Genomic DNA, 14,569 nt, shown 5'->3' with positions numbered 1-14,569 from the left:
CTGGGGTCAATTTTCTTTTCTTATTCAAAATCAAAATTTCCAAAAATTACTTACTATTCAAATTTGAAACATGCCAATCCCAACAAAATTAACTTCGGCGTCCGGTGTTCGTGATTCCTCTGAAATTGAAAAAAATGTCACATCAATAAATTCAAAAGTGACGTTCTGTGAATGACAAAAACGAGTTGAAAAAAATCGTGGGTTTGGGAGAGGGGTAAAGATTGTTTTGGAAATGTTGTTTGTATGGTACTGAAAAAGTAGTGATTTTCGTCTGAAAAATTCCGTTAGGTATCGTGATCGAAGAGTGCCAGTTTAAAATGTTCCCTTATTGTTACATAGTAGGCCTCTTTTCTATATTTTTTGAATTTCGTCCATAATTATTCTTCTCCAAGAGCTTTGCCTCAGAACTTTTATAGACGAGAAATGACATTCAGAGCATGAAAGGCCTGCTCTGTGTAGGTTTTTTGATCTTTACGCTCTTTCAATTTTTGTTTGTCCAGTTCAAACATTTCTCCGCCATTTAAGATCCCGCCATTGTTAGTCAGTCTTCATCAGCAGATATTTAAGCTCCGAAACCTTACTTACAAACTTTTAAATTCATCGAACTTGTAATCCTTCACAGCCTTATTTCAGTATAAAAAATTTTACGTCACGAAAAAAAGTACCCTAAGTAGACAAGAAAAGTCAAAAAAAAAACTTTCACATTTTAATATCATTCTGCATTCATTATTCGTACAAATTAATTTCAGTTTAGCTTACAACGCGTGGGTTACTCGTGTTATATTTTTTGTTGTTTTTTTTGCCCCTCAAAATATAACAATTTAGAAAACATCACGTGACGTCGCTTTATGCCAATAATTTTATTTTCCGTTGTAAACCAACGAGAACGACTTTCACGTAGTAAAAAAAAAATCCCCAATTCTTAACACTCTTTACTTTGCTCTTAGTACGTAAAAACCCTTCCATTAACGCCTCCAAGGCTATAGGTATACTTTTTTTTTTACTTTCTCCCTCTCTCTCGATGAAATATGAAACATCACTCGAGAGAAAAATCATTTTCGACAATACAAATTTTTCTTTTTACGTAGCCGCAAAAATGGGTAAAAGTAACAAATTTAACGACGACAAAATGCTCCGGAGTGCTGGGCTGCGCAGTCGTTAAATATCTTTCGAAAGCTCGTCTCGTCGTCCGTATATATTTTTCAAATAAGCGAGCGTAGACGAGAGGGGGGTCATTTTTCACGATGGTCTTTTCTATACAACTACAACGCAACGTAGAGTAGAGTAGAGGTATTCTGCATACCTTAATATTGATAAACGTTACTTTGGGACTTGGTCGATGATGAAAAAGAACTACAAAAAAAAAAAAAAAAAAACGCTCCTGTAACCATCTCCTATCTTTCATGCAGAGTAGATGTATGGTTCAAGAATATATCATCCTCCTAGCATTCCTCTTCTGAGCCCTTTTTTAACCCTCTACCTCTGCCTCTTTCTAATCTCCAGTATTCGTAAATCTACCCTTAGCTGGTCGTACCTAGTACCTACCAACTGGTAAATGTGAAAATTTCAAAATCTCCATTAGAGGCAGGTTTTTAGGCACGTATTAAAAGAAATACCTCGCATTTCTCCTCTTGCTCGTCGTCTGCACTTTGCCCTGTTCTCTCTCGGTTCACTTACATATTTCATTATACGTCGGTGAACCTGCTGCCATCGTGTATCGTTTCATAGGTGTATACACCGGATCCGGCCGCGTTTGGGGCGAGATGAGGTCTCCGGAGTCAGGATACATGGCATAGCTAACAGTAACACAACCATGCCATGATGACGGCGCACTATGTACTATAAAAGGCAAAACTCGAATGAAACTGAAATCTGGTCCCGTGTATTAGGTACGTAGTAATATCATCGCACGTTGAAAATTTCGCTCGTCTGCGTGAAAATTTTCGAACCCCAAAATGACGCGGATGCCGCCTTCTCTTTCTCTTTCTACGCCATCATCGCCGCGTGTATAATATTTGGAGCGCGTACCGTATCAATTCAGCCCGCTGCCACAACCCCAGCACGTCGCTAGCTCTCTCCATGCTACGATGATTTTATCTTAATTTAATTTAATGTAATTTAAAATTAATTTCGCAGCGTATTCCGCCGTTTACTGAAGCAAAAAATTAGCGAACACTTGGCGACATTATTAAATTCTGTGTAAGTGTAATCACCTAATAGGAAAAATTCCCCCTCATCGCTATGGCGAGAATATTTTCCAATTTGTCGGCATCGTTGCCTGGCTTTTTTTGCGTTTTTATTTTTATTTTTTTTTTGTATAGCTTCATTCGCGAGGGAAAAAAATCCTCTTTGCGAGGTGATTCACCTATACGGAGACCTATTAGGAAGTATGTATTTCGCAGTTATCTACCGTTTAGGCGCATCTGTCGTTTTTAAAACTGCTCGTTTTAATCGTTAAAAGCTAAAAAGTCGTTTTGCGAGGTGTTTTAGCCAGATTTCTGCTGAAATCAATGAACGGTATTGGATAATCGACTGCTGAAGTGGTTCTTGAATGTCGCCAAAAGCTCCTTTAAATTTTCCTACCCCTCAGTAAGAAATAAGACGTGGTGTCGATGAGAGCCCAAATTTTACAATACGTGCAAAAATCAAAGTATTGCATACAATTTTTGGAATTGAAAACTTTCTAGTTCGAGTAACCTTACTCCAGCTTAATTTGTAAAGGATATGGAACTCCGACGACGACGACGAAAATCAACTTCTAGCATTTTAGCCCATCTTCCTCGCCAATAAGCAGATAGGGCCATTCCACGTCAATTTGACCAAGAAGTGGTAAGGAGGGTCGGCGATATTTTTGAAATTTTTCCTGTGGAAAGACCTTCCGAAGGGACGACCAATGGCACAAATCGCAGCCCTCTAGCCCATTTTTAAAGGCTGCTAGGGGGTGTGAAAGTTTTCAGTGAACTTAAAATTAGCATCCATTTCAGTAGTGGATTACTCGATAATCGCGATATCTACCAAAATGGAACTTTTTCCCATAGTTAGGGGTTTTGAAAGACTTTTTGGTGATATCATAAAAATCAGTGTTGCCACTTTTTTTTGTATGAAAAATTAGCTCAAAAAGTTTCAAAAAGTAGTTTTCATGTTGTTCTGACTCTCAAAAATTCTGAAAAAAATATATTATGGACAACTTTTTATGCTGAACAACATATTAAAAAATTGGGATGGCATTATTTCATAAAGTCGAATTTAAAAAATTGAAAGTTTCCGAAAAACTGCGATTTTTTAATTTAAAACACCAAAAGAAGTTTTGCTTGGTGAAGTTGACCCATTTGACCTCTATTTTTACGTATTCGTTGAAAAAGTTGAAAAACCCCTTTCACTCGATGAATTAAACTCATCACAAAAAAATCAAAATTTTAAAAAATTCAATTTTCGATTCCAAACACCAGAAAAAGTTTAAATTTATTCATGACCTCTTTCTGAAGTATTTCATGAAAAAGTTGATAAAAATTACACTCATAGCAAAAAAAATGAAAATGCGTTCATTTTTTCAATTCACTCAGAATTTTGATTCCTTACTACTTCTTGATCGAATTGACGTGTAATGACCCAACAATTAACATCTGTAATAGGGCGACTCTATGCCGTAAACTTCTTAGTTCTCATGAAAAAAAATCTCTGAAAGTTCCTCTAAAGTCAAGTCGTACTGGGAATTTCACCATCTGACTCGCTCCCAACCTCTCAAAAAATGAGAAGAATCCAAAAAATTAAATAATGTTTACATTTTTCATTCTAATTTTTAGATTTGATTAGGAAGTGTTTTCATCAAGAAATCCTTGTTTAATAGTTTTTAAGCCTTACAAGTTACTTACATGATGGATCTGAGCTAGGTGTCCTCAAAGTAGGATAATTATTTTTTTGGGGGGGGCGTGGTTTTTTGCCATTTTAGGGTAACCTACAATACCTACATATAGTCCTTGAGTCGCCCCCTCCAAAATTTCGATTTGAGTTTCTGAACATATCCTTGACTTATTGAATTCAAAATTCAAAACCACTTCTGGCCTTCTACCAAGCTCTTGAAGATGGGTGAATCGTGAAAATTACGATTGTTTAAAATCAAATTTATCGCAGTTTTTCGTCATTAAAAATTCACTTTACAAATAACTGACGTCGGATTCGTGTTCATCACATCAAAATATCTCAATAACCTCACTTTTCACGATCATTTTGATCAAATTTTCAAAATTCATGTTTTTTCACCAATTTTATACCTAGTCTTATGTCCTAGAACAAGATGAACTGAGAAAAGTGAATTTGGATATTTTGATGGAAATGGTCATGAAAAGAGCGGTTATCGGAATATTTTGATCTGCTGAACTTGAATCCAGCATTAGCTTTTCTTACAGGCTATTTTTAATGACTGAAATGCGCGCCGCGTTATAAAGTTCATGAAAAATCGTAATTTTTTGTGATTTTCTAATACTCAAGTGCCTATTACAAGGCTAAGAGTGGCTTTGAATTTTGAATTCAATGTGTCAGGAATGTTCAGAAACTCAATTCGCAACTTTTGAAGGAGATGACCAAAGGCCTGCACGTGTAGGAACCCGTTGATACCTACTTGGTGTTGGTACCTATTACTTAAGTATTCCATAATATTGTGTTGTTATCTGTTAGTAATAAGATTTTTAGCCGCTTATTATCAGAAATATTTTTGGATTTTAATTTTACCTATAAAAATCAGACATCTTTCCATGATTTTTTTAATGGTTGCCACATGGGTGAGCTCATTTTAATTGTGCTTTAAAAAATTATTCGAAGAAACATTCAAAAGCATTACTTAGCATTAAAACAATTAATATAAGCGAAAAACATAAAATGTGAAAACATTCTTGCAATCAGAGAAAAGCTGATGATTTGTCGTAGTTCACTCCTTCATTACATTCATGGGTTGTTTGATTGAGTTATTTTTTGTTCTTTTTTTTTTTAGTAAAAAATTGATTTTTCCTGAATAAACATCATGCGTTTAGTTTTGAACACAATTTTCTCAGAAGTTCGTTTTCACGAGCTCAAACTTGAAAATTCTGTAGGGTGCCATTTATCGGCACGACAGATTAAATGATTTGAACGACAAAAAAAAGTGTTTTGCACGACAGATGCTGACGCCTCAAAACCACTTTTATAACGACGGAAACAATTTTCAACCATTGCACGACAACAAAAATTCAATACCGGACAAATTGAATGAAATGCATCGACGACTTTAGGAAATGAACGACGACATAATGATGAAAGCGACGAATTTATTCACAAAATTAAAATTTCCAAAAACGATTACCTAATTATTAAAGATATCAACGTAACATGAGAACAGTATGAATAATTATGACAAGTGTCTTTTTTGTCTTGTTTGGCCTACCCCTCTTCCTCTGTTGCCCTAGAGGCACATTTTTTGTTTCTATTGCAAGGTGTCCACTACTTTCTGGAAATGATTTTCCCAGACTTTTTCAGGTTTTCCATCCCATTTTTCCTATTTTCTATGCTTACCCCATACTTTAATTAAAGAAGTTTTTTTTGGAGGGGGAAGTGTAGGTAATTTTTTCATAAGCTTCTCTTCGAACGGGATACCTCCTCGGATATAAAGAATAGCTAAACTTTGATTATCAACTTTTTAAATTAAAAATAAATAAAAATTAATTAAACATGCATCAAGTTTGGCCAATTGATACAATATTCATGAGTATTACTTATGAAAATTTTTGTTTTCTTTTTCGGATTTTTGAAGACCTCAAAATGTGAAATTTATTGATTATTTTAAAACGAGAAACAAATTGGGCCGAGCGAAATGAGGGCGAGAACTTTTGAAAATTTTCATTTCGAGATGCCTAAAAACGCGTTGTTTTTTTTTAATGCGAAGAGTTTATTTTTTAGTTTTTTAAATTTTAATATTGGAATGATGTTTTTTTGAAGGAAGTTAATTTTGAAAAAGAAAAGAGAATAAGCTAAGGTGAAAGCTTCCGAAAATTTGCATTTCGAGAGGCATAGAAACGAGTTTTTTATGTGAGGACAAGAAGAGTTGACCTTCAGAAGAACAGGAATCTTCTACAATGGGGACATCGTTAACAGTCCATTGATACGACTTCGTCCAAATTGGTAGTGAGATGGCCACCTTACTTGAAAAAGGTACACAATTCAATCGGGCAATTGAAATAATTTCGTCAGGCTTCCCATATTCGTCGTGCATTCCTTTCTCTTGGCGTGAATTTTCTATGTTTGTAGTTCAATGCTGTCGTTTTAATGACAAAAACTGTCGTTAAATCTCTGTCGTTCAAAAACACGATTTCATCGTGGGATTTTTCTGTCGTTCAATTAAAGTTTTCCCAATTCTGTATATCATTGACAAATGCACCTTAAACGGGTTTGCTCTGTGTTCAGCACTCATAATAAGTCTGAAAAAAAATTGTCAAAAATTTTTGTCTAGCTTTTGTGATTAAATTTTTAGATTTCATAGAAAATCAAACTGGGATCTGAAAAGACACCGACATAATTCACTCATGTCCAATTCGGCAAGAGTTTTGCAAATTTTGGTCATGGGTATTGGGTAAGTACCCCATGCATTGTCCCTCAACTTTGGGTTATATTGGCAAGAAAATATAAAAATTCACCTGTTTTTGTCTGATGTCTGATGATTATCATACACAAACAACATTTTTCAACACCAACAATTTGGCAATATCATACGTACATTTCTAAACAAAGTTACCATCTGTCTGTGGTCATCAAAGACGTACCTACCAGCTTGTCAATAGATGTTGAAAATGAATTCATCGACAATGCTATACCTGCAATTTGTCTACAATGCCTCTATGAATAAATGAATAAATGAATAATAATACCTACCCAATAATAATTGTTGTATGCCACTAGGCAACGATTTTGAACTTTTTTTTGTGTTTGAGTTTAAAATATTGTATTTGAAAATCTGTTCAAACCGAGGTGATATTTCATGCCTTTCTGACGGAGTATCAGCAGGAGGGACATTTCGAATAATTCTTCTGTATTTTCATGATGTGTATCCTTTCTGTCACTTCACTTTCGTGCAGAGCAACGTGTTGATCTGAAATGAATGTCTTTACTTACTTACTTTCTTTCTTAATTGCTAAAAAATATTTCGTAATCTAATGGATCCGGAACTGTTTTAACTTTTTTTGTGTGTTTGGGTTGAAAATGAGCTTTGTGATCAAACATGAGCATTATGAACATTCAATCATGCAGGCGACATTGACTGAAATATGTGTACCTATTTAGAATCTAGGAACAATTGTAAAATTATTCACCTGAAATAAACTTTAAAAAAAAATCAAAACAAACCTCACAAAAATAGAAACACAAAAATACACATTAGAAAAATTTATTTCGCAAAGAAAAAAATGAAGAAAGAGGTAGAGGGATGAATGACAAATTTACATTATTTAATGTATTTTGAACTTTCAGGTAGCATTTTTCTTTGTTACTTAAGTCACAAATAATAATACACAGTTTCATACAAAAAAAAAAAAAGTATAAATAAATAATGCATTATATATAATAAAATAATTACTTTGGAAATAGACTTAATTCTACCTACCTATGTATAATATTACAAGGAACTTGATATCAATATGTATAATAAATGCCATTTCATATGCGTGTCTACAGCTTTGATTCTGTTCTCAATACAACTAGGTCTACATATTTAGCTCACCTTCCTTATCAAAATAGAAGAATAATGCTAAGTCATTTTCTTAAAGATAATTTTTCCATTTAATTAAATTATTTGCTTAAAATCTCCGTTGTTCATAATTTTTCATTTTTATCGAGGAAACAAAATTATAGCCAAAATGAAAATAAGCCAGCATTTCGAATTATTTACAAATTATTTACATTTATCGATCATTAACCTACACGTTGGAGAAAAATACAAAAGCTTCAAAATATACTGAATTTCGCACAAAAGATTTCCAAAAATAAATTTTCATCTCCGAAACAAACGCTGAAACACACCTGTTCCTACCTACCTTCGAGGAAGCGCTGACAACAAGTTTTTTTGGGGTGAAAATATTTACTTTTATATTCCGAAGAGAATTAATTACCTACTTATTGATGGAGGAAAAAATATCTAAAATTAAGTATTCGAATCGCTGGCTAGTAAAAATTAAATATTCAAAATTTCAGTCAGTTGCGCACGTTGTTTTTTTTTTTAAAGAAAACAACCACCCTATGAAAATGTTTATTCTATTGTTTGAGAGTCGATTTTCTTTCATTTGTTACAAACAGAATCGGTCTCCATGGAGCAGATAATTGGGTTATTTACTTAGTATATAAAGATTGAGCTCAGATTGGTGAAAAACGAGCGACGATTTAGTGGTAAAACGAAGCCAATTAAAAGTTGCCTATCGGTTAGACAGATGCGGGAGAAAAGTATGTTGTTGTAGGTACATAAGGATGAAGAAGAGGGGATATAGTAGCTGCGAGTTTACTGCATGAGGATATAATACGAGGCAGTGACCGTCGTTCGGCCTCAGCTGCAGCAGATGTGGGCAACCCGTAGCTGAAGGGAAGGTGGATTTATGTCGCGAAGAATTAGTTCATTCGATCGCATTTTACTACGTACACGTATTACAGAGTAGGGTTTTTTGTTTTACGCGTAATTTGCATACATTTGCATGTAAAACAAGTCGAAAAACAAACGCAGTAGCTGTAGCCGAAGCAGCAACCGCTCTGCTGTGTGTGTGGTATCGCATTCGCCCGCTGCTGTAATGGTTAAGTCGTCGAGTTTCTTTTTCTCTACGTTGCTAGAAACGATGAGAGAAAAATTGTGGCGTGAATTTGGTGGTAATAAGAGAGTCTCTAAAAACGAGGCGTAATTTTTTTCTTTTTTTTTTCGAAAAAAATTAAAAGCGTTACGCTTTTTTTCCATCCCTTTTCTGGGTACTTTTCCGTATATTCCGGCTTGTTTGGTTTGGAAAACGTTGGGTTTGTACGAGCATAATACAAATATATGTTGTGGAAGAAGAAAAGTTGAAAGTTGAAAGAGCAAAGCAACAGAGACGACGACGACGAGACAATGAAACGGAGAGCACCTAAATTTAAATGAGTAAGTTTTATACCGAAAAACCAGAGAAATGTGTATTCGAAGTACCTCTAAAACTTACGTAGCTCTTTTGAGATAAATATATACACTTACACGTACCTAACTGTATAAATCGCAACTCAGCGAGAGCAATAGTTCTTAAATTATTTAAGTTTGAAGTTGCAGCAACACACACAGTATAAATAAGAAGCATAAGAGACAACACTTTGCCGCCGATGTCGAAATGGGAGTTTCATCGAAATTTCAAAGTTGCCATTTCCGCAATAATATATCTAGTAAGTATAAGATCGTGCAATAAAGTTAGGTACTGCAACTGGATGATGATGAGATGAAGGTCTCCTCTGAAAATGGTTGTATATGTAGGTACCTATTCGGCTATGCTGGATTTTCTGGATATTATTGGTGTTGATGTTGAAGATGGTTATTATGATGATATACTCGTATTTGAGAACGTGCTATGCAACTGTGTCAGTATATCATCCCAGCATACCTACAATACGTTGACGGTAAGTCATTCTTTTGGTAGGTGCATGGAAGATGATCTAACTTTGGTATGTGAGCAGAGAATTTACAATTTCGAGACGAAATTCCGCCTTTATCGCTCGATTAGTCAAGTTGTAAAGCTACGTATTATTCGTCTGGTTCAAAATTCCGGCTCGTAATCGGAACCTCGTTTATTTTCAACGTCAGAGTAAACGATTCGAAAATTATTTAATTCGTTGTTGACATTTTCGCGGCGTCGAGCTGCCGTCGATCGATTCCGACAAGCTAGTATGATTGCTGTTAGTATGATTAAGCTGATGATTAACAGAGCCGATGAAATAAGGGTGACGTATATGGATGGTAACGATATGATGTCGTGGACTGCTGCGCTCTCTGCGAACAACAAAAATGATAAAATATGGATTAAACATTGTGGGGAGAAATAAGACAAGGTAGTGGTTTGCTTATTTGAAGTTTTAGAATTTCACTAGAACTAATGTTGATTATTTTGTAGTTAGTTGATGTATAAATTGTGTATTTTGTAGAGTTTGTTCGCGTATCGCCCAAAACTATAAGGTACATAAGCATATTGTTTTGTTTTCACTTTTTCATCAACGTTTTTTCAACTTGTAGCCAATCAGAAAACAGTACCTATTTCAAAAGCCAATTAGCGAATAGCAGTTCGAAATGATTGAAAAATTGTTGGCTGTTTTTCGTTTTGTTTTGTTTACATATTGCAAGCATTGCAATATGCCATAAATAAGAAAATAACTTGCTTGGTGTTTCTAAAAACTAAAAATCACGAATTGTTGAATTTTTTTTAAAATTTAATTATGACAGCAGAACTATTCGTGTCAACTGAATGTATTGTGCGGCCTTGATACTCATTGTTACGAAGATCAAACTAGATTTTTCGTCAAAGGACTGACCAAATGTTAGATAAAGTTGATATCGTAAAAAAAAATTACGTGAATACCGGAAGGATAAACGAGACTTTTTATTAATAGATAAAAAAAGGTAAATAAATGGTTTAAATTCAGATTTTTTTTCAAATTGATAATTTTTTAACAAAATTTTAGAACTATCAACCAATAAGGTATGGTGAAAGCAAAAGCAAAAACTATTTTGCAATCAGTGATTAGCTGATGGCTTGTATTAGGTAATAAACTAGTAAAGCAGTTATAATTTGTTTTTTTTTTTTGAATCGGACAGAACTAGACCGAAAGAGCATTCAAAAATATACCACGCCAAAATTTTAGGCGCCAAGGTGCATTTTTCGATTTTTTTGTAAATTTTTTAAAATCAAATAGGTACTTAAGTAAGTAAAACAGGAAAAAATCAAAATTTTACCAAATCGACGTACACAGCTGAAATAATTCCAGTTTATCAGAAAACGTCATAAAATCTGCCCAAATCGATTTCAGCACGTATGCTCGTAATTGGTACTTGTTAGTGACTCGCTTTACCGATAAAACATCAATTTTCCAAAATCAGTTTCTGCCATTTCGGAACCGTATAGTTTTTTCCAATTAGAAAATTTTGGGAAAATATTCTTATTTGAAACTAATTTTGTAAAAATGGTGGGTAATTGGTCAAGTGGGTCACAAATAAGCGCCTATCGCAAGCATATTCGAGGATATTGATTTGAACAGATTTTATGGCATTTTTTTGGGTAACCGAAAGTTCCAAAATCTCACTGAAAGCTCCAAAATGGCTTGAAACTGTCTGCAATCAACTCTGAATGATAAAAAATTAGGCATAAACTAAATTTCAGCTCTTTACGCCAGACAGCAGTGAAACAGTGAATTTTTCCAATTTTCAATTTGGAATGAAATCGTTGTATAAAAAATATCATACCGAACTGGAATGCATTAATTTTGAAAAAATGGCGTATAATTGGTCAAGTGGATCACCAACAAGCACCAGTCACGAGCAAACGTGCTGAAAGTAATTTGGACAGATTTTATGGCATTTTCTGGAATAAAACTGGAATCGCCAAAATTTTGTTGGAAGCTCAAAAATGGTTTGAAGCTGTCTTCTGTCAACTCAGCGTGCTGAAGTGGGGATAACGAGTGAATCTCAGGTGTCTAATTTCAGCTGGTTAACATTTTGTAGAAATTTTAGGTTTCAAAAATCTGTTGGAGTCTCCTGAACTTTTAAAAACGGGTTGAAATCGATCCCAATTGATTTTACGAGTGAAGAACAGGGTAAGTATACTATTAGCTTAATTTGGTGGCATTTTTTTGAATAAGATTTGGACCCAAAGAGCCTTTCAGGATAAGATAGTGAAATCCGCACTTTCTCCAATTTTGATGAAACTCACCCAAGATGTTAGTTTAGGTGTAAAACCATCTCAAAACATTTTTTGAGTCGACCCCCTCCACCCCAACCCGAAAAATGTCACGAATATGAAGTCAGGTTTTCTGCTAATCTAGCACCTCCAAAGCCTTCAGCCCTCCTTCCCCCCCCCCCACAAACAATTTTTACGACAAATTTTTGAAATAAAGTTACTTTGATGATATTGGTGTCATTTTTATATGGTTCAAACCTCCTGAGCACAAATATTGCGTCTGATTTTGTTTTACACTCACCCGGCCCCTCCATATCCTCAGCCCCCTCCTCAATTTCCACTATTTTTGAAATGGAGCTACTTTCACAAAATCGCGGTCGTTTCCAAGAGACCTAAACGCAAATACAGACATCTGATTTCGTTTTACTCATACCCAGCCTCTCCGTAGGGAGCTGACACTCTGGAGGGCACGGGTAAACGTAAAACAAAATCAGACGTTTGTATTTGCGTTTAGATCACTTGGAAACGACACCAATAATTATTATCAAAGTAACTTTATATTTCAAAAATACATAGAAAAATTGTGTTGGGGCGCTGAAGGCTCTGGAGGAGCAAGATTGATGTAGCAGAAAATCTGACGTCATATTCGTGCTCAGCAGTATCGATATCGAATCATGAGGAAATGACACCACATTCATTAATATTTGATTCTCCCAAAATTCTCATTTTACCCCCGCTATGGCAACTTTTTTTCACTTTTTCACCATGACGAACCAAACAAAAATTTCGAAAAAATATGTATTATACTTAGGGGTCAAAAATACATCCAAAAACGTGTTTAAAATATGGTGCCGCGCAATTTCATTGTTTGTAAAAAACATAAGCTCCAGAAATTTTGGCTGGTGATATATTTTTGTTTGTCATGTAATACTTATTTAGTAATAATTTTATTTTATTAAAAAATTTTTTTTGATTTTTTTTTTTGAGAAGAACACTGATTTTTTTTTATTTTCTTATAGGATATCAAAATTTCAAAATTTTATCAGGCATTATTAGTTATTTGTGCTTCTTATTTAAAAAAAGTGTTTTTGGTAATTTTTCTTGCATTTTTTTCAGCGTCCAGGAAATACTTCAATGCACCTTTTATTAGCGTTTGATGGTTTGAAATTCTTTAATTTACCAATATTTCAACACAATATGGATCACATTTTCTTTTTAATGTAGAGAGGGGGTCAATGGGTCATTCAATTTGAAAGATTGAAAACGGACCTCGATAATCCGGATCTGGATCACTCAATACCTCACAAAAGAGAGAAAAAATACTCGTAGGCTACGTCAAAATTTATGATGAATTGATGATCCTTGAAATTAAATGCGATGATTTATGTATAAAAGTTTGGGGGACACCCTTGAACATTCATTTTGCTATAACGCCTTCATTTTTAGAGATAGACTATTTTATTAGAGAACCTTTTTCTTCCTTGAAAAGTTGTACCCGAAATCATGATCAAAAATAGGTTTTCAAAAATGCACTCCTCCAATTTCCAGATTAGATACATATGTTAGAAGAACCGACCATCAGGTGGTAAAATTTCATTTTGATCGGTACCCATCACATCTGACCATTCTCTCTTGAGACTCTCTGATTGAGATAGCCAGAACAGGCCATGCCAAAACCTTATTTGGGGTTTTCAATTCATTTTTCTGAGATATCATTCAAGTCGTGAAGTAAGTATCCTAGGATTGCTCTAATTCGACAATTCTTGAAATAGACTAACAACCACCCATTCTGAATTTCCGATATAATGTTATGCAATTTCAAGTATAGTAAGTACCCAGACAAAAAAATATAATGCAAAAAATCACAACTCACCCGACGAAACGCCAGCAGTATTGGATGGTTTAGAAGACTTCAACCCTTGCACCAGCACAACCGCCTCACTTCTTCCTTTCAGATTGACGGCATACAACGTGAGTATATACGGCATTCCATTTTCCAGGCTGAAAATATCGAAAACCGGACTTTCCTTTTGAAGTTTGTACAGCGGTTTGCCGATTTTATTTTGAATCGGTACTGCCTCGTCGCTTAATTGATCGAATGTCTGGCCGGTTAGTATGTCTTCGCGTACCGCGGTGTAATTGGCGGTTCGGATTTCTAAAACGAAGTATTGCTTGAGACCACCATCGAAACCCGGCTCGCAGGATATTTGTAGAAATTCGTTTGTGTTGTTGGCGACGCAGTTACGTGGTCTCTCCGGTTTGTCTGAAATTAACCAACAATTTTACCGAGTGGAAATTTCGTTTCGAAATAGAGGTTAGGTAAAGGGTTCGGTTCTTCGGTTGCAGGTATTTTACACGTGAATAGATACCGCGACGAATAATAACATAGTGAAAGAGGCGAAAGCGAGGTTCATGGTTTTGTATATTGTGTGAAACGTGGGCTAAGGGAGAAGGGAAGGGTTTGGTGAATTGACGTTTAGGTTCACCAGCCATCAGTGGGGCGAAAAAACTCTGCATGGTATTTTTCAATAAAATTTTCGTTTGGAAATTTTTTTGCAGCATTTTTTTTCAAATTGAAATTTTAAATCAAATTTGTAAATTTTTTTCAAACCATTATTTTATTTTTTAAATTTTGAATATATTTTGTAAAACCACTTAGGTATAAC

At 34.7% G+C, this 14,569-nt stretch overlaps 2 protein-coding genes across 3 annotated transcripts in view; both read right to left on the bottom strand.

Moving 5' to 3' along the window:
- The window catches only part of LOC135835591 (uncharacterized), a 309,298-nt gene that overhangs the window by 33,840 nt on the left and 260,889 nt on the right, over positions 1–14,569 (bottom strand). The window lies entirely within an intron of this gene.
- The window catches only part of LOC135835590 (hemicentin-1-like), a 168,874-nt gene continuing 161,697 nt past the window's right edge, over positions 7,393–14,569 (bottom strand). For both annotated transcript variants that reach the window (XM_065349924.1, XM_065349925.1), the window contains 2 exons: positions 13,777–14,166; positions 7,393–10,006 (listed from right to left, as the gene is read on the bottom strand). In XM_065349924.1, coding sequence (XP_065205996.1) covers positions 9,774–10,006; positions 13,777–14,166 — 623 coding nt within the window. In that variant the 3' untranslated portion in view covers positions 7,393–9,773. The remainder of the gene's footprint in view (positions 10,007–13,776; positions 14,167–14,569) is intronic.

This window comes from Planococcus citri, chromosome 2 (assembly GCF_950023065.1).
Source record: "Planococcus citri chromosome 2, ihPlaCitr1.1, whole genome shotgun sequence".
NCBI classification, from domain to species: Eukaryota; Metazoa; Arthropoda; class Insecta; order Hemiptera; family Pseudococcidae; genus Planococcus; species Planococcus citri.
This window is presented reverse-complemented; position numbering and strand designations above follow the sequence as displayed.